At 37.3% G+C, this 27935-nt stretch overlaps 1 protein-coding gene across 1 annotated transcript in view; it reads right to left on the minus strand.

Moving 5' to 3' along the window:
- The window catches only part of ITPR2 (inositol 1,4,5-trisphosphate receptor type 2), a 509412-nt gene that overhangs the window by 186649 nt on the left and 294828 nt on the right, over positions 1-27935 (minus strand). Inside the window, exon 37 of the mRNA XM_032159871.2 lies at positions 26989-27097. Within this exon, the coding sequence (XP_032015762.1) occupies positions 26989-27097 (109 nt within the window). The remainder of the gene's footprint in view (positions 1-26988; positions 27098-27935) is intronic.

Genomic DNA, 27935 nt, shown 5'->3' on the forward strand with positions numbered 1-27935 from the left:
AGGCTGTCTTACCTAAAATCACAAAAGAACTGTACACCTAATCCCTGTTGATATAACAAAATGGAAGCATTCTGCATAACATTTCAATGCCTTGGGTTTTCAGCTCAGCATCTGAACAATTCTAACGAGCATCGTCTCGAAAGGGCTTTTGATTAAAAACGTAAATCCTATTTGGAGCAAAATAGAAGTAGAGGGAGCTGGGATAGCCAAGCTCACATCATTGATTTTGGTTGTTTCCCAGAGGCTCTTAAGCCTCTAGTATGATAATAATCCTCAACTTCTTTCCCAAGCCCCAATTTCTCAACTTCTATTACCTTCCTTCTTTTATCCCACATCTCTTTTTGTAAAAAGATATCTAGACACCTCAACCAAATATAGGGTTAATTTCTGACAGTTCCTTAAATTGATCAGCTATAATCTCACAAAAAATTAATTTGCTCAATATTAAAAGGCCATTTGAGCTCACAACTTAGTTTTAATTTAATTGAACTCACAATTTAACACTTTTTCTCGCTAATCTTCCTTCCCCCCACCAAATTATCAGTGTATCAATTTCTTTATTCTCACTCATAGATAATTACACTGAAAAATAAAATACTGGCAGCCTTTTAAGCAGATTCTCAAAAACAATGGCAAAATCTATTTTTTAAAAAAAGCCTACTGCTAACTGTCTGTAAGAAAACATTTTTCTCTACTTGTGAAGGTTGGTACTCCCCCACCCCCACATTATTTATCCAGGTTATATAATGCTTAAACTCAGCTCTTCAGGGGCATGATGATGTATACATAATGCAAATATCCTTGCTGGAATTACAATGGCAATTTATCAATTTATGTGCAGCTAATCAACCCATTTGCTTTCTAGTGTAGAGCAGTAAAAGCTTATCTCATGCAGACTCACGGATCGTTCAAAGCAATCTAATTGAATTTCAGGGCCAAGAGCATTGCACAACACGTGACGTGTCTCCAGTGGAGCACAGTGCCAGACACTGCAGGCGTTACATAATCACATGCTGTTGTTGGCAGAGCTGCCTCAGTGGCTTGGCAGTCTGTGTCTCCTCCAATCATGCCCCGCAGCTTTAATCTGCACGGAGTGTTCACATGTACTGTCACATGTTTTGGGACTTTCATAGCAGCAAATAAAACAGGGACCATTTCCCTACTGGTAGAAACAGTTCATTAAAACCAGTCACACAGCACACAAGATTATAACGGGATAGAAGGCATATGTAACACAGATGCTTCTAAGCAAGCAACAGAGAAAGCAAATTTCAAATACTCCATTTTTCAAATGAATAAGGCTATCTAATAGTATCTCTGCCATTTCAAAGGAGTTTTCAAATTGGGAAGGTGTGGGAATAATATATTTCAGATACTACGTAGAGTGTAACCAACTGACAAATATGAGCTAGATATTCCTGAACAGGAGCCACAGGGGGTACTATACATTCTAAACCTCATATACTCATCATTTTATTTGCAGAGATTAATCAAAAAATATGCACAACTATGAAATATTACATACATCTGGTTTTTAAGTAATGTCATTTGGATTTATAAATAAATATTGAACCATTATATTTGTATATAAATATTTACCCTTGGCTTATTATTATTATACTGCTAATGTTTTGCCCAAATGTAAAAATATTTCTAAAATTGATAATGAAATACAATACATGCTAAACAAATTACTACCCATATTTTGTTTTTAAATTTTTAAAAAACAGGTCTATGTACAAGATCTTGAACTCAGGTACCTGGCAATGTCTGCAGATTTTTTCCAAAAAATAAAGAAGAGATCGGTTTAATCTATACAAGAGCTGAAAACAAAGTACACAAACCAGATATTTTCTGATTCCATGACTTGTTTATATCTCCACCAACTATTAAAATATTATCAAAATAGTGTAATACTACAGTAGTTAAAATTAAGCAGGTTATCAATTGTATAAAAATATCACTAAAGGAGAATTCTAAAAATGTGACTGTTACTGTAACTAGATTTAGAAAATGTTTGCTTTGATTTCATGTGACTCAAAAAATTATTTATAATTATGGAGTGAGAACTCAAAATATAGATGGAATAAAAATAAAACATTTCTATAATTTAAAACTAAACCTGAGAAACGCTGAGTGGAATAAGTCATTGGTGAGCGGGTGACACCTAGTGATGAATTGTGATATTGCAGCTCAGCTCTATAGGCCGTCCATTCACCATCTCAGGGAAGAGGCAGGATAAAGAAATTTCCAAAGATTTTACTATAAAATATCGATATCACTACCATGAGGAGAGTGTGGGCATGGAAGGCAGGGGATGGCAAAGTACAGCTACTCTAATATCCCTGCCAAACTTTCTGTTGCTAAAGCTTCCCAAAGTTCAGGTCTTCATGTCTTTCATTCTATAATAACTTCCTTTGAATACTTTTTAGTATGGTATTTATGACAGACATATAAAGTATATCCTTGTTAAGTAAACAGACTTAGAAACACATTTCAAAAGCTCGCACCTGGACAGCTACAATCCTTTCCTACTGGCATCTCTACCTACAGCATTTGTAACCAATAATATCACAGCAGGATTAATCTTATAGAGTCACTCCTTGATCAAAAATATTTCCTCAGTAACTTCAAGTTGACTGACTGTAAGGTGAATTCCATCCATACAGTTTTGACTTTAAGACCCTCTCTATATGTTTGTTTTTACTCTCCAAATTCATATATCAGTACTACTGAAACAAAACTTTACACCATATAAATAGGATTGCTCTCAATAAGAACAGTATTCTAGATGATTTGCTCACAAACCACATCCTGAACAAAATATTTTTCACTTACCCTTGTTCTCCCTACTATGCCCTGTTCCTTCCTGATGTTGTTTGGTATTTAATCTCTTCTCTCTACAACCTTGGGCTCACCCTATCAGACCTACTGCTTAATATGATACTTCTCCTGTTTCCTTCTTTGAACACAATTTGTATCTACCCATTAGACTGTCTCATTTTCAGCCACTATAATTCAACCCTAGGCCTCAACCTCCAATCCAAGTCACCACTGCCAGCATTCCTGCTAGGCTCCTCCAGTCCTTTGAGCAGCACTCAGGTGTTGCTCCCTATAATACTATGCACACTCTGTCTCCAGCTCTTTGCTCACACTCTTACCCAGACGAGAAGGTCCCCTTTCTTTCTCCTCTGCTTGTATCAGATGCACTATTTATTCATGTGTTTATTGGGAATAAACATTATTTATTCATTGTGTTTATTGTGATATGCACTGCAGCTAGAGTAATAATAGACTGACGGAAATAAGAAAAAATGTACATTTTCTGAAATTTGCTATGAAGAAAATGAATAAGTGTTGTAATAGAGAAGAACTTGGGAAGTTATTTTAGATGGGTTGTCAAGAAAGGCATTTGAGCTGAGAATGTGACATTAGGACTGAGACCTGAAAAATATAAAAGGAGTCAGGCACACGAATAGCCAAGGGAATGGTATTCCAGGCAGAAGGAATAGCAAATGCAAAACCTCTAAACAGAAAGAAGTGATTCTGTTTGAGGAACAGAAAGGACACCACTGTGGCTACACTATAATAAAATAAGGGAAAGAGGTTGAAAAGATGGCCCAAGCTGTGTTGTATAGGGTCCTACTAATTTTGGTAAGAAATGTACATTTTCTTTTAAAGAGCAACAGAAAAACATCAAAGGGTTTTTGAAAAGAGAATGACATTATCTGATTTATCATTTACAACTGTTACTCTATGAAAAAAAAAGGATTGGAGGTTACAAATACTGAAAGCAGGGAGAAGAGTTAGGAGGTCATGTGGTAGTCCAGGCAGGAGATGACGTTTCCTTGGACCAGGATAATGGGTTTAGACAAGGGGGTGGCAGGGCAGACAGGCAGCTGGGTGTATTCAAGAAACGCTTATAGGTAAAATCAACAAGACTAGCTGATGCGTTTGCCATAAGGGCCAAGAGATAAGGAGAAATCAAGAATGACACCTAAAATTTTGGTGAGCAGCTTGGTGGATGGTGATACTATTTATTAATAAGAGGAATGCAGATGGAGTGGACAAGGGAACCAAACACTCAGTCCTGGGATATTTGAAGCCTGGCTCAATTTCTACCTTCTTTATGAAATATCCTAGTACCAAATAGCCCCTAATGATCTATTCCTGCAAAGTTAACACTCATTTCTAGTGTTTAAGCTTTATGAACAATTCCCAGGAAATAGCTTACAGTCATCCCGAAACTGTCAAAAGTGTCTTTGGTGCATGGCTTAACATTCTGCCTGTAATGCTGATGTAATCCACTTAGCAGGTAGTATAGGGTACATTTATATTATTCACTTTTCACATGTACTCATGTGGCACACATTCTATACTGGAGTACAAACTTTTTGCGTCCAGACAACTGATACTTCTTGGTGTGTCCTCAGACTTGGCATTGCACTTTGTAGGAAGAAGGCCTTTGAGAAATGTTTGCTGTTGTTGATGATGATAGAATGCCTAAAAGTATCATCAAATTCTGAAAATTCTACAAACATTACACCACCAATCAGTATAGTTCTGGTATAGCTGAATATTCGGCATTTTGGGGAATCCCTTTCAGCTCATGTATACTGGTAGACTTACTGAGATAATCAATTCCAAATATTCATTTTATAGAAATATTCCTTAGTCTTGACTGAAATGTATCTACATTAATAGTTCTCAGTCTCACAGAGAAAAGAATGGATTTGGCACCAGTGAAACTGGGAGTAATGCATAGTTTAGTGGTAGCAGCTAATGAGATACCAATACTTACGGTTTGTTATTCATCAGATATGTTTCTGTGGGAAAACAAGTTGAGACATACTTCTCCTATACTATAAAGCAAGGAGTCCTACAAAATCTCCCACAGAAACATGAACCTGACAAGGATAAAGGTAATGACAATTTACTACGTAATGAGATAAAGCTCCCAATGGAGAAAGGTCAATAGGGAAGTGCCCTTCTCCTTACCTCATGCGCCCCGGGTGGAGGAACTTCCGCTAGTGATACCTTTGGCCTCTCTCTGCCCACTCACTCATGCCACCTTTGAAAAAGGGAAGTGCCTTATGTGACTGGTGGTTTGGAAAGAAGGAATAAAAGATGCTTAGCAAAGTCCTCCCCAAGCTCTGCCTGACCCCAAGAACAGGTGACTTCTGGACTGCTCTCTGCCATATTCTAAGTGGCTTGCCCCTTTGGAGAGTCTGGGGTTGCCATTAGGTTGGGGGGAAATATTAGCAAACACACCCACAGATCTCAAGCCATGTTTTCCAGTTGCATATTCCAGTTATGAACCTGACATTCTGATCTCAACCTGAAAGATTCCTATGACTTTCAATGGTTCCAATTCCTGAGAGAGGGATGTTACTTTGGGGCCTCTGCAAACCCTAACACTAACAAACTGTTCGAAATAGAACCACAAAGGATGTTGGATTTTTGTTTAGAGCTACAAAAGTAAATATAAGATTCAATGCACTTGTATGTTCGAGGAACACTGCATCTATCCCAGAAAAATAGTTTTTATCCTATCATGTCCTCTTCCATATCTTTCTTAGCCACTTATAACAATGCCCATCTGTATGAAAACCTGAAGGAAGAAGTTGTACTGAAATAGCATTTCTTCACAGGTCACTGAAAACGTGCTCAAAATAAGTCTTTACATTGTACAAGAATGAAATGTTGATTACATCTTTATGTCCAGGTTTATCGTAAATGAGATTCCATCTCCCTCCAAACTAAAACTGCATTTTCCCTTTTGATATTGCTGTCTTCAAGATGCTCAGAATATCATGCAAAGGGGGACATGGTTTCTCCACTAAACTTCACTGTCATGGATTTTGGTATTTGTTTCAGGAGACCTGGCAGGAATAGGAGTAATTCCATGCCTAACTAGTTCAGTTCTGTACTGAACCCATTTGCTGTGCTGTGCTGTGCACTGGAGGCACAGGGTGGGTGAGGTTCCTCCTTTCATCTTCCACTTTACAACAAATGGCACTTCCATTCTTCCAGTTACTCATGCCGCAATCCTTAGAGACATTTTGGACTCCTCCTTGTCTTTTATCTCACATTCAGCCTCACATTCAAAAGCTGTCCACTCAAACTTCACTCCACATCCAGAATCCTATAACTTCTTGCCTCCACTGTCACCCTAGTCTAAGCCTCCATCATGTCTCACCTAGATAACTGCAATCACTTTTTAAAAATTATCTCTGCTTTCACTCTTGCCCTCTTAAGTGTACTCTCTACACTTAAGCTAACACAGTAGTCTTTGTCAATCATAGATCAGATTTCACTTACTCCTATACTCAAACCTTCCAATGGCTTTATGTCTAATGCTGAGAAACTCTGAGACAACACCAAAGTCCTTACCATCTCCTACAAAGGGCCTACATGATCCAGCCCCTTCTCCCACTGCTCTCATCTCATGGCCTAGTGCTACCTGTCACTGAGCCCTTTCTAGCCACGCTGGCTTCCTTGCTGGTTCTCAAACCAGGAATCCAGCTGCTAATGCAGATCTTTGGGTGTGTGCTGTTTCCTCTGCCCAGGATGGCTGCATGGCCACACAGGACCCTGTCAAAGAGGCATTCTCTTTCGAAATGTTTAGAAAACACTCAGTAGAAAACACAAACCCCATTTCTCTTCACCATTCTTGCTCTCCTTTTATCCTGAGACAGGTAGCAGAATAATTTCCTATTAAAGATCCTATAATCATGCTGCCTGGGTTCTGATGCCAGCTGGGTCATGGGCTGGTTCTGTCTGTGGAACCTGGAACAAGTAAAATAACCAAACCTCTCTAAACTTCAGTTTTTCCATCTGTAAAATGGACATTGAAATGTGAGGATTAAATCTCCATATAAAGCACCTCTAACATCCTTAAAATGATTCCTGGTACCTATAAAGATTCAATACATGATGGCTAGTCCATTTTTCATCACAGCATTTACCCCTTCCTGACGTGTATTTGTTTATCTATTTACATATCATCTGCTCCCCCTCCAGAATGTAAGCTCCAATATAAGAATGGACCTTTCCATTTCATTCTGTTTTATTTTCTTTGACAACTGTATCTTCAGTAACTGGTTCAGCTCCTGGCACGTGGTAGGCATTTAATCAAATTTTTATTTTTGCAGTTTAAGTCTACCTCCAATATTTCTGAAAAGGAATTTATATGCTTTGTAGTCCCATTAAGAATCTAAATCCATAAGACAGAAGGCGATCAGAGAATCAGGATACAGACCTCAAAAGCTCACCTGGCTCAACTGAGATTTTAACTTAATTTAACAGACGATGCAGGTTAGATCCAAGGGTCCTAGGATCCCACAGCCAATAAGTGATGGAGCAAGGGCCCCAGTGTCCCAGACCAGCACACTCAACACTGTCTGAGGTTACCTTAAATGCCGTATTTGGTCTGTGTACAGAGTCAGATTGACCAAGTTCATTTTTAATCATTGTATATAGTCAAGAAACTACACATGATACTTTGCTTTCTCATTCGTATGGGGTCAGAGAACCAGCTAGCATCTCAAACAAGTATTCAGGCCCAGAAGCCACAGAAAACTTGAAATTATTTGGACTATTCTCTTGTGTCTGTGTCTGTATTTTGGAAAATTCATTGTTTGTGTTGCCAACAGTCATCATCTTCTGATGATACTGTTCACTGAGGATCATTTTCCCCATGAATCCTGGAGATTTTTACTTTCTTGATGGTCAGAAGTAAAGGTAGGAAGAAGACCATTGTTCTCTGGCTCCCCAGTTGGGGCTATGAACTACTAGAATCAAGACAGCAAATATTTCTATACATAAAGTATCCTGCTTTGGACTTTCGATTCCAGGAACTCTGCCTAGTGTAGGATTCTCTGAAGTCAGCCTCAGCCTTCAATTCTCCCCTACTGGGTTCTTAAATACTATGGATGTGGTTGTGGGTAGAAAGGCCAGGTTTATGTAGCTTTCTCAAACACTGTAGTGTATCTACATAGGATTGTACCAATAAATTCAGAAAAAAAAGAAATCATGCTTTCCAGAACTATTTTCTTTTCTCATTTTGAGTTGTCTTAATGCAACGGTCTAATTTATAAATATGAAGTCATAAAAATTACATTCAGCAAAGAAGAGTTGACAATAGATAAAAGCCCAAAATAAATCATAAATCTTTTCAGAGTTAAACTCTTCTATGATTAAATTTAAACCCACTTTTAGTGCTGAACTATCAATATTTTTAGATTTGGATATAGCCACTGAATGCTAAGTAGATTTGGTAAAATAAATCAATTACAGTAAATTGTTTTTATCTTAAATACCCTTAAGAATAAGATAAAAGATAGAGGTCTGGGAACCAAGCAAGTCCATTTCTGCGTCTGGTTCCCTTGGATTACCATAAATATTCATTGGGCTTTCCTAATGCACCTCATTGTATTCTGCCCACTGAAATATCGGAGGCAGTGAGAAGTACAAACATGCATAACACACTACAGCATTAAAGCGTGTAAGACATTTCAATAAATGTACTGAGGGTAACAGCAGTGAACAGTAAAATCAGACAAAAGATTTTCACATTAAAGTCTATAACTCATTTTTAACCATTCATTTATCACATACACCGGTCATGTGTAATAAACTGGAGCAGAAACAAATTATAGAGAAATTCAGCAGCAGACAAGTATAACTAGTGTCTTTTTAAAATGCTCCTTGATTTTTTCATTCGTCTTAGCTTTGTGACCCATCTAAAGCAATGCTCTGACAATTGTTATTCTTGTGCAGACTAGATTGCCTCTTCACTTCCAGAATAATGTATCTCAGATTTTTAACAGGTGATATTTTCTCACATACACCTTTGATTTTCTACCATGTTCTAAGCTTCATGTTTACTGTATTTACACACACACATACACACACACAAGTGTATATCTGAATGATTCAAGAAAATTCTCTTTTCCTGTACAGTGAAGTACCTCACCACTTAGAACCTCATAGGAAAGATTATACCAACACCAAAACAAAAAATGATCAATCATCTTGATTTAGATATGGAATAGATACTTGCTTGAGGACAGAAGGAATTACTGTGAGTCTATCTTGAAGTTTATTTTTCTGAAATTGCATATTCTCCTTTCATTGGCATAAGAGAACTGGTTAAAATATACTAGAAGCAGGAAAACGTTACACATAAGAAAATATGGTAATGCTGTCTTAAAATATCAGAAAAGTATTTTATAAATATAAGATTTAAAAACAAATCTTAAAATTATACGATATTTGTAAAAGGATATTTACATAAGTAATACTATGACATGAGTCATTTTCTTTCTTAAAATAATGAGAATTTATTATTTCATTGTTATCTCCCACATACAGGTGCAAGGAATAAGTCACTGAGGCTTGGCTATATCATGGGCTAAAAGCAGTGCTCTTGTTTGTGTTATGTTCTGTAAAATTCACTCTATCTTTAGGTAGATATTAAAAGCAATCACCAACATTTTAAAAACTGGCCACTTGCCAAAACAAATAGCAAAATTGTGTATGTGTGGTTTACACAAACTTGTAAACAGTATAAAACCCCCCTCCAGAAAAGGGACATTTTTCAATGAAATACTTTTTCTTTTTTTGAGACAGGGTCTCACTTTGTTGCACACGCTGGAGTGCAATGGCACAATCGTGGCTCACTGCATCCTCAACCTCCCAGACTCAAGCAATCCTCCCACCTCAGCCTGCTAAGTAGCTGGGGCTACAGGTGTGTGCCACTATGTCCAGCTAATTTTTTTAAAGTAACTTTTTGTAAAGTGTTGGGATTACAGGCATGAACCACCATGCCCAGCCCCCAGTGAAAGATTTTAAGCGTGTATTTTGCACACAATGGACTGTAATGATGAATTGATGAAATGATATTCCCAAATAATTCTTTTTTTTTTTTTTTTTTTTGAGACAGAGTTTTTGATGGTGCCCAGGCTGGAGTACAGTGGCGCGACCTTGGCTCACTGCAACCTCCACCTCCTGGGTTCAAGTGATTCTCTATCTCAGCCTCCCGAGTAGCTAGGATTACAGGCACACATCACCACGCCCAGCTAATTTTTGTATTTTTAGTAGGGACAGGGTCTCGCCATGTTCACCAGGCTGGTCTCGAACTCCTGATCTCAGGTGATCCGCCCACCTCAGCATCCCAAAGAGCTGGGATTACAGGCATGAGCCACCGTGCCCGGCCCAGAATAATTCTTTAATTTAATTTGTAGCAAATAGAAAACCCCAAAGATCCTATCTAAAATGTGCATTCTTCATGATCATGCTGAAACACAGTCGAAAAGTGCTTGGTAAGAAACTGGACTCTATATTTGAGTCAGCCCAAAGCTAAAAACTGCCACAAACACAGTGCTATCAAATTTTCAAATTTTCCCACTTATCTTGGAACCTATGTATTTGGTTGTCATTGCCACTTGAGTTTTTATTCCAATCAACTGGTTTTTTTCAACCTTAACATAGGAAACGAGAGAAAAACCTCTTTTCTGTTTCTTCCGTGGGTTTAAACCGACTTAAACAATAATGTTTAGAAATCACTTCCTAAATCTGTTTGTAGATGTCCGCAAGCTGCTCGGTGCATTTTGGCTGCCGTCAACAAAATGCGCACAAGAGAAGCATACACAGAAAACCTTTGCACATCTCATCTATGAAAAGATTAAAGACTTAGATATGTTATGGGCCGAATTATGCCTTAACCCGAAGCACCTTAGAATATAACCGTATTCAGAAATAAGATCTTTGAAGAGGTAATTACACTAAAATGAGGTCGTAGGGTGGGCCCTAATTCAATATTACTAGTGCCCCTGTAAGAAGAGGAAATTTGGACACAGACACACATACAGAAGGAAAATAATATGACGACACAAGGAGAGGGTGGCCATCTACAAGCCAAGGAGAAACACCTGGGACAGATCCTTCCCTCCTGGCCCTTGGAAGGAAACCACCTGTTGACCCCTGAATCTCTGACTTTCAGCCTCCAGAGCTATAAGAAAACAAATTTCTGTTGTTTAAGCCACTCGATCTGTGGGACTTTGTGATGGCAGCCCTACAAACTAACACAGGTGGCATCATTTCCTTCCTCTGTGTCTTCCCACAGAAGATGATACAATACATGGCAGATTCCCCCTAGGTGTCAGTTACCTAACTAGAACCATACAAGTCAGCCCAGCCTTTTCTCCAAGTAATTCTCTCCCTGGCATCTAATCCCTGATCCAGAGGGCCACTGCTTGACATGTCCATTCTCCTAACCCCATGGAGACACCAGCCATCATGTCAGTGGCCTTCCAGAAGCCGGTCCTTCATCTGCTCCTCAGCTCCTGGCTCTGTCATGGGATAGTTCCCAATTTTTGTAATATTCCCTTTTCTCCCTAAAATTGGGGCACTGCAGAAATATTCAGCATGCTTTTTCCAAGAAGTATTCCTGGCAAGAATCACCAAAATGGTATGCAAACATGTGAATTTCATTTTGCTTTCAGAAAATGGCAGATGTGGAAGAGAGATGACACTTGCCAATAGATCTCAGAGGAAATGGTTTGATCTCAACTAAGATAAATTCCTAATCTCTGATATGGCCCTTGAAGAGAGCAAAAGATGTAAAGAAATCTCTTCTATTCTAAATATAAATTTCACATGATCTAGATAAAACTGAAAAAATAGAAATTTCATCACTTATCAACGAGTTAGTATATTTTCCCATTTATTAACTCTCTAACAACAGAGAAAAAAACAACACTTCAAAAAAAAAAAAGAAAAAGAAAAAGAAAACCCAAAGCTTTATGAAAACCAGAGGATGGAGCTTCCCTCAGATTTTATGATGCAATTTTTTTTAAAAAGATGTTGAACAGCTAGATTTAAGGAATATCGAACATTTCAGTTTAAATGTTGAACACTTAAGGAATTGTCCCTAGTTTAGATGCTGAACAGGTGGTTTACTAAGAAAGAAAAGACACTATGGCACTGTAATCAAATAGTCTTTCAAAATTAGTCACTTGCTGTATTTTGCATCATTAGCTTCACATGAACTGAGGATTCTTTGCTAACAGGGTTAGGATCAATATCTGTGTGAAGCATTTTTCATTCTTAAGGTTAAAAATTGTTTTATTAAGAGAAATAAGTTCTGGTGTTCCACTGCACAGCAAGGTGACTGTGGTTAACTCTACTGTATATTTCAAAATAACTACAAGACAGGATTTTTTAAGTTCTCACCATAAATAAATGATATGTGTATGAGGTGATGGATATGCTGAACACCTTAATTTGATTTTTATGTAATGTAAACATGTATCAAAATATCACACAGTACTCCATAAATATGTACAATTGTGTCCATAAAAGTTGTTCTACTAATTGAGCAATAATTGGAACAATTTAAAATATGCTGAATTACTTATCCCTAGAGGTAACACTAAAATAAATCAGGAACTACTATACATAATAAAAATGATTCCAAAAAAGCTATATATGGCATTTAAAATGCTTCATATGTTCTACTTAGAGTATGGTAGAGATCACAGAAGACCAATAAAACTTTATCAATGTCATTAAATAACACCAATTGTTAGACAGTGTTGTTATATTCCATTACGGATTTTTCAATTATCTTCCCATGAAAAAGTATGATTAGAAATTAAGATGCATCAAATATCATTGGAGAACACCTTGGCTATCATTGTCCAATTCAAAATAATTATTCGGTTCTAAAGTTTATAGCTTCACAGAAAGAAGAAACAGTTATCTACCTTGGGACTAAATCAGTCAAGCACTTGGGGAAGTTGAGCTTAGATGTCTTCCTCAGATATTTCAAAGACCTGAAGTAAAAGAATTATTCCAATGGAATAAATTTAGTTAAGCAAAAGAAAAAGGAGATTTCAAATGTAAAGAAAAAAAATCACAAGCTTTCAAATTAGACATTATATGGCTTCCACTTTTAAAATAAGAATTTTTCATAAGAAAATCTTTTTTTGTTGTACTGTGGCACAATCATTTAAAGATGGTGCACATAAATAAGAAAAGAAGAAAGGAATCCAAAAAGAACAACTTGTATGTCAGTCAAGATTTCAAAGATTAATATTTATGAAAACAATTGGCAAACAACCGTCCATGATCGAAGAACAAAAACTGTTGCAGCAGATGTCTTGTCAAGAGGCTACAGACGATGAGAAGCAGCATACTTTCGTCCATATGTTTTCTCAGCCTTAAGAAAGAATATCCTCAGTCATTTGAATTTTGGAGAACACAGAGTGCCTGTGTATATAGCAAAGTAGAAGCTTTTTTTGTACAAGAACTTTGAGCCAAGATTTCTGGCTTCATTTGGAAAGAGGTGGCATATACATTTAGGTGGAATATTAAAAGAAAAGCAGCCAAATAACTCAAATAATCCAAATAACTCAATCTGTCGAGATTTTGCCGAAGAACTCAGGGTGGTCACTGGTTGTTTTGGCCTGCCTGCCGTCCCTGCTCCCATCTGTTGGCCACAATACTGCAATTTTCTCAGGAGGAACAGCCTCTTCCCTCTTCTATGCTGTTTTATTAGGACAGTTTGTTAGTCCCCTGTCTTAAACAGCTGCTCAACAGTAGAAATTGTGACTATGAAATCTGAGGTGAATAAGTAGAGAAAGGGGACAAGCTGAAGAACCGGAAAATTGGAGGAGTCAGTGGTTTTCATCAGGTTGAAGGACAGTTGAAACGGATGTAAGTGAACAAGGAAACTGAATGGAAGGCAGTAAATGTCAGAGCACTAGGATGCCTGAATTGGCAATCGTGGAGTAGCAGCAATTACTGCCTGAATTAGCAATCGTGGAGTAGCAGCAAGAACTGGGTGGTGGACTCTGGAGGAGAGATGGTCAGTGCAGATACACCAGGCCAGTGCTGGCTGGATCCACCAGGCCAGTGTCAGCCACACTGCCACCTGCCAACACTTGGCAGGATCCACCAGGCCAGTGTTGGCTACACAGCCCAGATCGACTGGAGTCACCCCGATGATGGCAGTGCTGAGGGCCAAGATCAAGGTTCCAAAGTCTTAGATGGATGAGAGCAATTGACTGGGATGTGGGCTGATGTGGTGGTGATATAGCTGGAGGGTCTTAACTTCAAAGGAGCTAAGAATTTTAAAAGAAGGCAGAGGAATCTGTCTTGAAATAACAATCGGAAACCACAGGGACAAAAAGCTTCTTCCCCTGGAGGATGAAGGAGAAAAGAGACAGCACTTGACACAGCTGCTCAGAAAGTGGGCTGACCTTGGGGGACAGGGAGTCTTCAAATAAAGCAAGAAGCTGGAGGGACCGCTTAGAGAACAGGACAAGGATAGAGAAGAGCTTGCTGAGTGGCAGTTCCGGAGCGGGAGACGAAGTGTTGAGAAATGGCAAGGAGATGTTCGATGTCATGGGGGTGATAGGAAGGGTTTGGTCTGTACATTTCGTGCATTAACTGATCCAAGCATGGTGGAGTTGATACCAACAGTTTCTTTCAAGAGAGTGGGCAGTGGGCCTAGTAGCCAGAGGTCTTGCCTGACTCAGCCAAGAGGATGGGGGACCCTTTGCCAATTGTACATATGCTGCAGTCTATTTGTTGAATGAATAAATGGCTGCATACGCCAGGGTGGTAGAGATGGCGAGAAGCCTAACGAAGCATCCTTAAAGGTGCACCCAAGTATGAGATTATTGCCCGGTTATCACTTACCTTCTGGTGAAGGTTTCCCTGATTACTATACTCTGGCATTGTCAGAGAAAACAAAATCAACTCAATACCTGGGATGGAATTATATAAGTACATGTCTCTGAGTCAGTATGTTCAACATCATTCCAGCTATGTGATATTAATTATAAGCATTTGATTAGATTTTAATTGTCCATGTGTCCTCATTTAAATTATTTTGTGCCACAGACTCATTTTATCAAGCTACCATGCTGTGCTCATTTACATATCACATTTGTTTTCTGTATTCCATGACTGTATAAGTAATATAGTCTATATTGAGTTTTAATTAAAAACCCAGCCAAAAGCCAGCGATAACTGAGATAAGACAGACCTAACAACTTCACCAAGCAATCTGCAAATATTCATAATGTTCTGTGTTGTTTTGTTTTAAGCAACTAAAATTTATCCAAAAATGTTTAAGATGTTCAAGCACCAGATGGAATACGCAGGAACCAGGCCTACTCTGAAGAAATCAGTAAATGGTAGATACTCAAAATCATTATACATAAAAAATATCTTCAGTTGGCTTCTGTTATTTTACATAAGAAAATAATTTCCTCTGGCAGCCATGTGTGAAATTCCTACAGCTTTGCAAATTGATATCATCATAGAATGAGAGACAGTATCACGTAGTGATTGGAAACATGGCTCTAGGGCCAGACTGGCTGGATTTTCCTCCTGGTTGTGTCATCTTTTGCTGTGTGATCTTGGGCAAGTTTCTTAACCTTTCTGTGCTACAGGTCTTCAATGTGTTATGACTGTTAAACGAACTAACAACAGAGTAAACCCCATAAAAGTTTAAGCTGTTACTATTATTTGGGGCATGTACCTGAAAGTTAGATAATAATATATCCCCCACAAACACACCTTTTTTTAAAAAAAAGATTTGCTTAACCTTCAGGTTGCTAGAACTAGCAAAAGAAATAAGTCTGAAAGAAGTGGCTTGAAAAACTGAAATCAAATTCAAATTATCATTTACTTTCACCAGCATTATTTAATTCCCTACTATGTGGAGAAGCATCAAAGAAAGCAGAATCAGAAAACCTTGATTCATATTCCCGCTCTGCCATTTACAAAGCGTATGATTTTTTCTTCTTTTGTTTTTTGTTTTTTTTTTTTTTGAGACAGAATCTCTCTCTGTCACCCATGCTGGAGTGCAGTGGCATGATCTCAGCTCACTGCAACCTCCACCTTCTGGGCACAAGCAATTCTTCTGCCTCATCCTCCAGAGTAGCTGGGACTACAGGTGCGCACAACCATGCCAGGCTAATTTTTGTATGTTTAGTAGAGACGGGGTTTCACCGTGCTGGCCAGGCTGGTCTCGAACTCCTGACCTCGTGATCCGCCTGCCTCCACCTCCCGAAGTGCTAGGATTACAGGTGTGAGCCACTGCGCCCGGCCAGCCTGTGATTCTTACCAGGTCATTTTACCTACTATGCCTCTCTTTTTATCTATAAAATGGAGATTAAAATACTTTCTTTCCTCAGAGAGTTAGTATGAAGATCCAAGCAGACACAGACACATTGTTACCTTGCAAACAGCTTCTCTAGATATGCATAGTCAACAGCAGTTAAATAATAACAACAATAATAGTGTGGTTTTGGTGCCTCATAAACCACCTTGCAAATCTTCTCTGTGAGGACCTGTTCAAACAGTATCCCGAAATTACTGTATTTGATAGAAAAGGTGAAATGCACCAGGCCCAGTCTTCTCCACAGCCTTTGTATTCCTTCTCCTCTCAACCATAACACCATTCAACAGTTCAGAACACCAATTTCATCCTGTGGCAGGAGAGCCTGATGCTGCTTGAGATCAACAGTTCTTGGACTCTGCAGCTAGTTGCTCTCGTTAATCTAACTCAGTGTACCAGTTCAGGTGACAGGACCTTGGCCTCTCTCCATGAGTCCCGAATGCTGCCATGTTCTCCTGGTTTTATAGTAAGGTTTTTTTTTGGTTTATTTTTTGTTGTTGTTGTTGTTGTTTTTCCTGGTTCAAAGCCTACATGGTTTTTCTTTTTGAAAACCTACATGGTTTCTTTTTGTAGCCTGGGTCTCTTGCTTGTTCCTACTGGGTCCAGGGACGAGCGCCCTTCCTGGGACAGAAGCCCCATGGCTGGAACCCCCTCCCCACTGGCTGGCTTTCAGATTTGGTCATCATCTGCTCCAATCCCCCTCGGCTGAGCTCACACCATTACTGTGCACAGTGTCTGGGATCCCCTTTTGCTTTCTAAGCCACACAGTGAGCAAAAGACAACAGGAATCCACTGGTCCCAGTGCTTTCTGCGAGACGTCTTCTTCCTCAGCCCTCTATGCTGTGGTTCTCTGCTGCCCACCCAAGTTTGCAGGTATGTCAAATACAGAGAAATCTGCTGTTACCTGGGTAACAGAGATACGCAAAGTATAACAGGACATGATATGCCTAGAATCTACTTCTTGGATAGGACTAGGGAAGGTCAATGTGCTGCATGGCAGAGAGCTGGTAACGTTTACATCTACTATATGTCAGTCTGTCCGTCTGCAAACATTTATTGAGCACCAACTAAGTGCAGGGCACAATTCTAGATACAGAAATACTTCAGTGAATAAGATCAACAGTCTCTGCCTTCAAATAGCATAGCATTTTGTGGAGGGTGGGCTGGAACTGGAGAGAAATCCAGTACTCTACCCTCCTAGAATCTCAGCACTGAAACGCCTTTTAGGCATTCCTTCACCCTACGTTATGCATCAGACCTATCCCCAAGGAGTTTCTAACTTATTTAAAATGGCAGTACATACACCAAAGAAAACCTTCATAAGGCATGATATGAAAAGGTCTACACTAATAAGATAAATATAATTTTATAAGTGCTGAAATGATTACAAATTAGAATGATATGGAATTAAACTAAATGGGAAATACTTCATGGAAGAGGTTTTAGGTTAGATTTAGGTGGAAATGATGAACATGATAACTTAATAATACATTGATTTTAGTGATTCTCCTTTTAGTTCCTTATTCTCTTCTTTTTTTTTAAATGTTATCCAGGTTTGTTTTTTAATCACAATGCCATTTTTCACCTACCATCATTAGCTATCAAATGTCCTATATTTACTGGAGGCAATGAATGGTGGTTACCTTCTGAGTACAGGCAATATTTTCAATATGACTTTTTAGCCATAGATCTCTAAAGAGTGGTAGCATATCTCAAAAACTCTTGAAACAATGAGTGCTATTATGTGAGATTTTGAAAGAGTAAAGTAAATGTGAGGCACAGTTAAGAACTTTGTAATTTTTTTGTAATAATGAGGTTAAAATGACTATAATTCATCCAGTAAATGTATCACTTTCATAGTCTAACAAGTGACCAAACCAGCCCAGCAACTGAAAAGAGTAAATTTCTAAAAGCAACTGTTGCTTTTATACCCACTTTAATGGTTGAAAGTATTTTTGCCTAAGTGAAAATATAAAATAAAAATTCCAAAGTGGAAGAGCATGCTAATAATATATACTAAAGCAGATTTCTTATTATAAGAACACATCAACTCATTTTCGTATTTCCAACCATTTAGTGACACAGCACATGTGTTAAAACATAACATGGCTGGGCGTGGTGGCTCAAACCTATAATCCCAGCACTTTGGGAGGCCGAGGCCGGTGGATCTCCTTAGGTCAGGAGTTCGAGACTAGCCTGGTCAACATGGTGAAACCCTGTCTCTACTTAAAATAAAAAAACAAATTAGCTGGACATGGTGGCAGGCGCCTGTAATCCCAGCTACTCAGGAGGCTGAGACAGGAGAATCACTTGAACCCGGGAGGCAGAGGTTGCAGTGAGCTGAGATCGTGCCATTGCACTCCAGCCTGGGTGACAAGAGTGAAAACTCCACCTCAAAAAAAATAAAATAACACATGCAGGTGCACACAACCACAATATACCTGGGAATGACTAAGACGGTACACAGTTGCAGCATCACCAATATTTGATTTAAAACAACATTAGAGCACTTATATTACAAATGTACTCACCTCTAAAATGTATTTAATAAGAAATACTATAAAATACAGCTGATACTAAAACTAAAATGTACTTCTCTCAGCAAAACAGTTATTATCCAATTCTTAAGCTACAATGCAGTCTATGTAGCATTTCTATTTAAATTCATTTATTTGCCTGCTAGAAACTGAAATGAGTATATGCATAGATGTGAATGATTCCGTACAGATTGTTACAATAAGAGGAGCTTGATACAATTTACAAATTTGCAACAATGCAATTATTGCTGGGACTGACACATGCATATTCCATGTAGGAGTTAAGTTGCTTGGTATAATTATGACATTCTTTTTGCGACTTCTCAAAATTAGAAATAAAAGATTAGTTACAATATTTTTTCCTCCTGAGGATAAGAATAAATTTCTTGTTAACTCAGGAGTCAGTATATTTTAGAGTTAAAAAAAAAGAGGAAATCTTAAAAATAATTCTGGCATCATTTGTTAAAGATCTTTATTCCATATCACTCCAGATATCAACTTTCAAATCAAGAATCCATTCTCTGCTATCACTGTTCAATGTCTAAATATCACCTACCCCACCTGGGCATTTGTAAAGATCACAGCTCTCAATTAGATGCTATGCCATTTGTTGAATGCCACACTTCAACAAGGGGCTATCTCAAGTAGTCATCTTACAAAATATTGTTTAGAACTTTTATAACTAATATTCTAGTTAATAACAACTCAGACCATGATCACAAGGTGGGTGTCAAGCCTTTCCTGGGCAGCTCACTGAATAAATGGATTATGCTTTCCAGTACACACTTAGGCAAATTTTGTCAAGAATAAAATTGAAGAACTTTTCATGTTATTTAGTTTTGTAACTGAGAAAATAAATGAGTTGTGATTATAAGTCCTATAACCTGTTTGGATCTAACATGCCAATTAAGTGTGTGAGCTCAGAAGCCCAACTGTTTAGGGTGGAATCCCAGGTCTCCTTCTCCTAAGATGTGTGACCTTAAACTTTCTATACCTCAGTTTCCTAACCAGTAAAATGGAGATAATAAAACTATGACATAGGGTTGAAGAATAAATAAGGTAACATATATCAATGATTAGGAACAGTGTCTGATAGTACTGTCTGATAATAACAATGTCATACAGTAAGCTCTTAATAAATGCTAGCTATTAATCCTTAAAACCATTGCTTAATAGCTATTGCAGAGGCAGCTCTCAATATCTTTGCAACTATATTCCAACGATAGATGGTATTTTAAATCTGATCATTTTAAGAATATTGAACTTTACTATAAAAACATCTTTGTTGCCCTATAGATTACACATATGTCAGTGTAACATTAATAGATAGGAATACAGTCACGGGGAAATTGTGACTGTCATTCTAAATAGGTCAACTTCTTTGACTGGAATGTAAAGAGAGTAACTGTAAATTACCAATTCCACAGGCGATCCATGAATATTTTCAGTGCTCATTCTCTTCTCCAATTCTAAAGTACAGAAGCTATGAATTTTATATACTTAGGATTGGAGTTGACAGACATCTCTACTTTCATGATTTATATATGTTTTTCCCTTTTTATGAGAGCAATAATTTGTAATGCTCTATAAATCTTAATGAAAATGTATGCGAAAGAGTACAAGATGCGGGAAATTGACCCCCAAAACCCTTCAAACCAAACCAAACCATTCCTCTGAGTGCAGTCCTTATTGCCTGCTCCAACTTCATCAGCCCACCTTTATCAAATCCACGTAAGCTCTTTCTGTCTCCATTACCAAATCACCACTACACAGATTTGGACCTCTAAATTATCTTTAAATACACAGAACGAAGGCACAGTACTGTAATAAAGCTACTCCCTTCAACAGCACACACATACTATCAGATATTGTGTGTGTTTATGTGTGTGTGTGACAGAGAGAGGGGAAGAGAGAGAGAGGAGAGAGAGGGAGAGCGAGAGAGAGTGTCATGGAAATAAGAGCAGAACAAAATGGCTTTAAGGATAGAGGATTTTGGAAATCACATTGCCCTCAGGCTGGGCACGGTAGCTCACAGCACTTTGGGAGGCTGAAGCAGGTGGATTGCTTGAGGTCAGGAGTTCAAGACCAGCCTGACCAAGATGGTGAAACCCTGTTTCTACCAAAAATACAAAAATTAGCTAGGTGGCAGGCGCCTGTAATCCCAGCTACTCAGGAGGCTGAGGCAGGAGAATCACTGGAACCCAGGAGGTGGAGATCGCAGTGAGCCAAGATAGCATCACTGCACTCCAGCCTGGGTGACAGAGCAAGACTGTGTCTCAAAGAAAAAGAGAAATCAACACTGCCCTCCAGCCATTTTGAAGCATTCCTTCTCTTTTCTTTCCCTCCCCCAATATTCCAACATACATATTTTTTAAAGTACAAATAAATATGCCCGCTGTTGTTACCTTTAAAAAGCCTTCTAAATATGCCAACCCCAAAGGAATACTAAGCTCTCAGACTTGTTAGGGTTGTTAGTTATATCCTTTGTAAACTCTTGCTTTTCTATCACAGTCACCTAAACAGCATTTTAAGGGGGAATTTTTCTAAAATTCAGGTAATTTTCTCCTTAAAGACTTTCTATAAAAAATTTTCACATTTTATCCTTCCATTAAAAATAAATACTATAGCTTAACTAACTATATGATCCCTAGATGATTTCACATATAGGCACACATCACAGAAAATTAAATTTTCCTTTATTTTATTCTTTCAAGAATCTTTAAGATGTTGCCCACCCACATCTTATTTCTCAGTGTCTTAGGCAGAAACTAAAAAACATGGGTCAAGGAAGAATATCCCTAAGTATAATGAATTTAGAAATTGTACTCAAGGGTATTCTAAATCATAAGCTTTTAATAAATAATTGACCAGTAGGTAAAATCTAGTTGCATTTAATTACATTAAATATCCTTAATGTAATTCCTTAATACATCATACAGAGAAGGCTAACAAACTCAGGAAATTTAGAATCCCAGGGTTGGGAATTGATTTAAAGGACTTTGGTTCAACCATGAAGCAAATTTATGCTTCATTGCCCTATTTTTAAATTTTTACCAGTTTCACACATAGACACACACACACACCACCTCTGGTGTCAGGAACCAAGGAAATAAAAATAGTAATTTTCTTTTAAGTTGACATTTTAAATTCAAATAAGTGGAGTCTCAAATGTAATATTAGAATAGCTCGTGTGAAAAACCCTGGTTTGAGTTTTCTGTTTTGATTTAATTCTGATAAATCTCTTGGGAATGCTTCAATACACAGTCGAAATCCAGCTGGTTAGGCATTACAGGACAGCTATTAGGTAACCTATGTGACTTAATGCAATTCACTTTTCTGAGTCTCTCTTTTCACATTTGCAATGTGGAGGTAACACTGCCTGTTCTGTGTACACATTAGAATTGTTGAAAGGTAGCAAAATATTCTAAAATATTTTTTGAAAACAGCAAAGTGCTATAGAGTCCAAGCATTTTTGTTCTATTCATTTGCATTTAAATTGCCCTACATAGTAATATTAATCAGCCACAAGTAAATACTACATCTACATTCTAGATGTTATTTCTCACTGTCAACAAAAGAGTCATTGTGATAGGCAGAATAATGGCCCTCCCCAAAGATGCACATGGCCTCATGATCCCTTTCCTAGTCACCAGAACCTGTAAACATGTTACCTCACATGCCAAAAGGGATTTGGCAGGTGTGATTTGAGTTAAGGCTCTTGAGATGGGAAAATTATACCAGATTATCCAGGTGGTTCCAATGTAATCACAGGTGTTCTTATAGGAAGGAGGCAGGAGCATCAGAGTAGGAGGAGATGTGACAATTGTGGGAAGTGGGGGGACTAGGGAGTGGAGATTGAAAGGTACTACACTACTGGCTTTAAAGATAGGGGATGGGGCCACGAGCCAAGGAATGCAGGTGGCCTCCAGAATCCAGAAAAGGCAAGGAAATGAACTCTCCCCTAGAGTCTCCAGAAGAAACACACTACTGCTCACACCTCGATTTTAAGCTTTTGACTTTCAAAACTGTAAGATAATAAATTTGTGTGGTTTTACACACCACAAAGTTTTCGGTCAGTAGGAAAAAATACAATTATGGAAACAAAGCCACCCCCTTATCCCACTACTGATAATTAGGGTTTGTTATTAGAGCCCACCATTAGTTGTACAACAGTGTCTTTGGCTACTTTTTGAATCTGTTATCCAATGCCATTTCACCCAGATGGGTGAGCCATTTAGCTCCCCTCCACTAGCATGGATCACTGAGCACCAGCTGTTTCAGAAGGACCAACAGAAAAATATAGAGTTCATGGAGTCCTGACTCATTCTCAAACTGGTTGTTTGAATCCTTCTAGATCCAATATGCTTTTCTTTAAGATTTCCTGAGAAGGGGATGAGATGTCTTCTGCTTCCACTGATAGAAATACTTCTCATTTCAAAACACTTAAAATCAAAAAGTTGTCTAAGAACTAGAATTGCTTTAGCTATAATTTTTTATTCTGTCCTTAGTAAATGTGAAAATTAAGAAACAAGATAATTAAGAAATAAGATATGTATGCTTTTTATTAGGTTTTTCCCTTCTTTTTTTTGTTTTTATAAGTTTATAGGATAAATGAGACATTTTGTTACATGTATATAAATGTGTAGTGATAAAGTCAGTGTATGTGATGTGTCCATCACTCAAGTACAATATATTTTGTTAGTCACCCTACTCTGCTATCGAACACTGAATTTATTCCTTCTGTCATACAGTATGTTTGTACCCTTTAAGCCAGTTCCCTTCATTCTCCCACTCCCACCCTTCCAAGTCTCTGTTATCTATCTTTCCACTCTCTTACCTTCATATGATCAAATGTATTAGCTCCCACATATAAGTGAGAACATGCAGTATTTGTCTTTTTGTACCTGGCTTATTTCACTTAAGATAATGACCTTCAGTTCCATGCAGCATCCATGTTGCTGCAAATGACATGATATCATATTCTTTTGGAAGAATCCTAAAATTCATATGGAACCAAAAAAGAGTTGGAATAGCCAAAGCAATCCTGAGCAAAAAGAACAAAGCTGGAGGCATCATATTATCTAACTTATAATATATTGCAGGGCTACACTATACTAACCAAAGCAGCACAGTATTGGTATAAAAATAGACACACAGACCAATGGAACAGAATGAAGAATCCAGGAACAAAGCCATATATTTACAGCCAACTGATCTTCAACAAAGCAGATAAGAACTTACACTGGGGAAAGAACACTCTCTCCAATAAATGACACTGGGAAAATTGGACAGTCACATGCAGAAGCAACTGGATCCCTATCTCTCACCATATACAAAAATCAACTCAAAATGGATTAAAGACTTAAATATAAAACTTGAAACGATAAAAATACTGGAAGAAAACCTAGGGAAAACTCTCCTGGACATTGGTCTAGGCAAAGAATTTATGACTAAGATCTGAAAAGCACAGGCAACAGAAACAAAAGTAGACAAATGGGACTATCTTAAACTAAAAAGCTTCTGCACCACAGAGGAAACACTCAACAGAGTGAAGAGACAACCTGTTGAATGGGAGAAAATATTTGCAAATTATTTATCTGACAGGAGACTAGTAACCAAAATATATAAGAAACTCAAACAACTCAACAGGACAAAAGCAAATAACCTCATTAGAAAGTGGGCAAAAGACATGACTAGATATTTCTCAAAGGAAGACGGAGAAATGGCCAACAAGCATATGAAAAACTCCTCAACATGACTAATCATCAGAGAAATGCAACTCAAAATGACAACAGGATATTATCTTTCCCCAGCCAGAATGGCTATTATTAAAAAGCCAAAAAAAAAAAAAACAGACATTGGTGAGGATGCGGAGAAAAGGAAACTCAAACCTTGCTGGTGGGAATGTAAACTAGTAGAGCCACTATGAAAAACAGTACAGAGATTTCTCAAAAAACGAAAAACAGAATTACCATTGGATTCAGCAATCCCACTACTGAGTATTTATCCAAGGAAAAGAAATCAACATATCAAAGGGATACCTGCACTCACATGTTTACTGCAACATTATTCACCACAGCAAAGACATGGAATCAACCCACATGTCCCTCAACAGATGAATGGGTAAAGAAAATGTGATGGATATATGTGCAATGGAATTTTATTCAGCCATAAAAAAATGAAATTAGGTTTTTCTTTCTTAGTTAAATGACTTCATTTCCCCCATCTTTACTATTTTCTGAGAAGTTTATCTGAATCTTTACCTATTTTGGATGTTATTCTGTCTTATATCCTGTCTGCCTATGTGTTAAAATTTGGAGCCATAAACCTGCTAGACAAAGTATACTAACCTTTCTTAATAGCAATGCAAAAAATTTGTAAAACTTGGCTATGATCAAAGGAGTAAGAAGATTAAACAGAGAGGAGGAGTTCCAATTTAAACTTTGGTTCTAGCTCTTGCTGTGTAACCTCAGTCAAATCACATCACATGTACCCATTCATGGCCCTTGGCAAGCTGTGTCATTCATCTCAGTATCCCCAGTTCTCAGGCACAATAATCACCATTTAATAGTTTGCTCACAACATGTGTGTTGGGTGACTGAATGAAGAACTTGCAATTAGCCTTTCCCATCTCAACTCTTCCGTGAGGGCTGTGTGCTGGGGGTGTACTTTACATCACATCTTGCATAAATGGGGACCCCTGGAGTTAGGAAAACAGCAGCCCTGCCTCCGCCCAAGGGAGCAGTTCTGTCTCAGGAAACCGCACTCCTGGAATTTTCTCGACGGGAGATAATAAAAGCCTGAACTAGTGACAGCAGTGGGAATGGAAAGGAGAAAACAAGTGATTTATTTTAGAGTGGTTTGTGAGACACATAAAAATACTCTTGACTAGCCAAAGTAAAAATTTAACCTGATTTCTTTCCGATTTTCCTTTGGAGTAATTCAATAAAAATCTGTTACATAAAAATGGAAGACTTGCCATGTACCTCGTGTTAAGTACAAGTCACTTTTATTGTGAACCTCGTCCTCTGCCAGAAAAGTATATTGACCTCATTTTTCTACTTCAGAATCTGGTACCTCAGTCAATATCACACAATCTACAGCAATATTTTAAGAGAAAGACAACAATAAGTCCCAAGGAATTCTCTTTATCATTTTTTAAATATAAAAGCATGTTTTTGAGTCCTATCTTAGAGAAACATTTGCTAAAATTGTACTGACCACCTTTATTTTGATCATTTGTTTTCCAAATATAATTTAAGTGATGCAGAGAACTAATGCAAAGTAGAAGGCATTTTGATTACTGAAACAAACATTGATTCACGTGGAATATTTTGAAGCAATGCTCTTTCTATTAATATCTAAGTTTCCATTGCATTTTTTTCTAAGATGGGAATGCATTTTTAAAAACCCAACCACTACAGTCTTTCTGGAATTTAGCATATACATAAAGTAATAAATAAAATCCTTCCAGTTTTAAAATATCAGATGATTAATATTTACCAAAACAGACCAAAAAGTTATTGAGGAACATGGTACAAATTTTGTTTAATATCTAACATAAAAGTACAGACAGCTAGCTAAAAAAAATTCTCTAGATTTATATTTTATATTTAAGTGTATCACCTTGGGTATCAAACATGCTGCTAGCTATCTTTTAATGAGCACCTGAGCTGTCATTTTTAATAACAGACTGACAATTATTATCTATAGGTTGATATTTCCCTGAAAATCATTTGTGAATCTCAAGTTAATACAGTTAAGAATAGAACCTGACTATTCCACTTACTAAAATAGTATTATTTTATAATACTTGCCAGCATATTATAAAAAATAACACGTATATTTATAATAAAAAAATCAACATATGCCAAAATGCATAGACATTCTCAATATGTGGCAGAACTTTACACAAAATCTAAATAATGCATCTCAGTTACTCATTGTTTAAAAAGGTCATTTGGTCCACTAAAGCCATAAGAGGAAAAAACACAGATCCAAGAATATAATATAAGAATATAATAAAACAAATATCTAGGCCACTCTAATTTTAGTTATTTCCCAATTTAAAACAAGGCATGAGAGATGAATATCATAAAAACTCAAATTATGTAATTCATCTAAGTACATGCACCATTAAGATATAATGCACCATTAAGATATAATCACGTAATAGCCTATTGTAATTCATAGGTTACAGTATTGTGGAAATCCGACTTTATTTTTAAATAATAAAGTTTTTTAAAAAAATACCTCTTCCACAAAGCTGTCTTTCTTCTCTAACATTTCTCGTAATGTCTGAAGAATTTTAATGCACAGTTTTTCTTCTTTCTCCATTAGTTTCTTTGTATGATTAATCAACCTTAAAGCAAAACATGAAACCCTTAGAAAGACAGTGATTTCTCTTCAAGCTATATACAAACATCAAAGGCCATGGGGAAAAAAACCCACACAATTATTTGAGAATAGGAAGTAAACAAGGTACATGTTTTCAAAAGTTTGAAGATTACACTTCAGCTTATAAATTTTGTATTACAACACATTATTTTTGTTTTACAACAAAATATCTCAGGGCTTCTCAAACTTACTTAGGTGACATTCTTTTAGTGGGATACAGTACTCTGAGAAACAATGAAATACTAATATTCTCACCCCAATATATGAACTAAAACAAATTTATTAGAGAAATATAAATATTTATATTATATTACATTTTATTATGTTACACTATATTATTTTTATATACTGTATTACATTAAGCATACAGTAGCAGTGGCTGTATACAACTCTGCAACCTTAATATAACAGGCTGCTTTCCAGTTTCTGTTCATAATAATGTATTTTTCACTGCCGGGGTTTGGTAGGAACAAGCAGTTTTTGTATTAAGAGCAAAAAACAAAACAAAACAAAAGTGACATCAAGACAGTCTAACCATTTACTAGTTTGGGTATAATTTGAGCAAAAACTCCAACCAATTTTCATCAAGTGGTACACTGTGCACTGGTGCTCTGTTAGGAGAAGAGTTTCAGGATCACCATCCCCAAGAACTTAAAATCAAATAAAATGTTCATTATCAGAGTTTAGCTTATATAGCTACATATATAGCTCATGTTGTTAAAAAGCTGATCCTCAAAATGACCCTGTAAGATGTCTTCCTCAAATGATCCAATTTCAGTGACATAACATGAGTACCACGGGAT

This window comes from Hylobates moloch, unplaced genomic scaffold (genome assembly GCF_009828535.3).
Source record: "Hylobates moloch isolate HMO894 unplaced genomic scaffold, HMol_V3 SCAFFOLD_8, whole genome shotgun sequence".
Classification (NCBI taxonomy): domain Eukaryota; kingdom Metazoa; phylum Chordata; class Mammalia; order Primates; family Hylobatidae; genus Hylobates; species Hylobates moloch.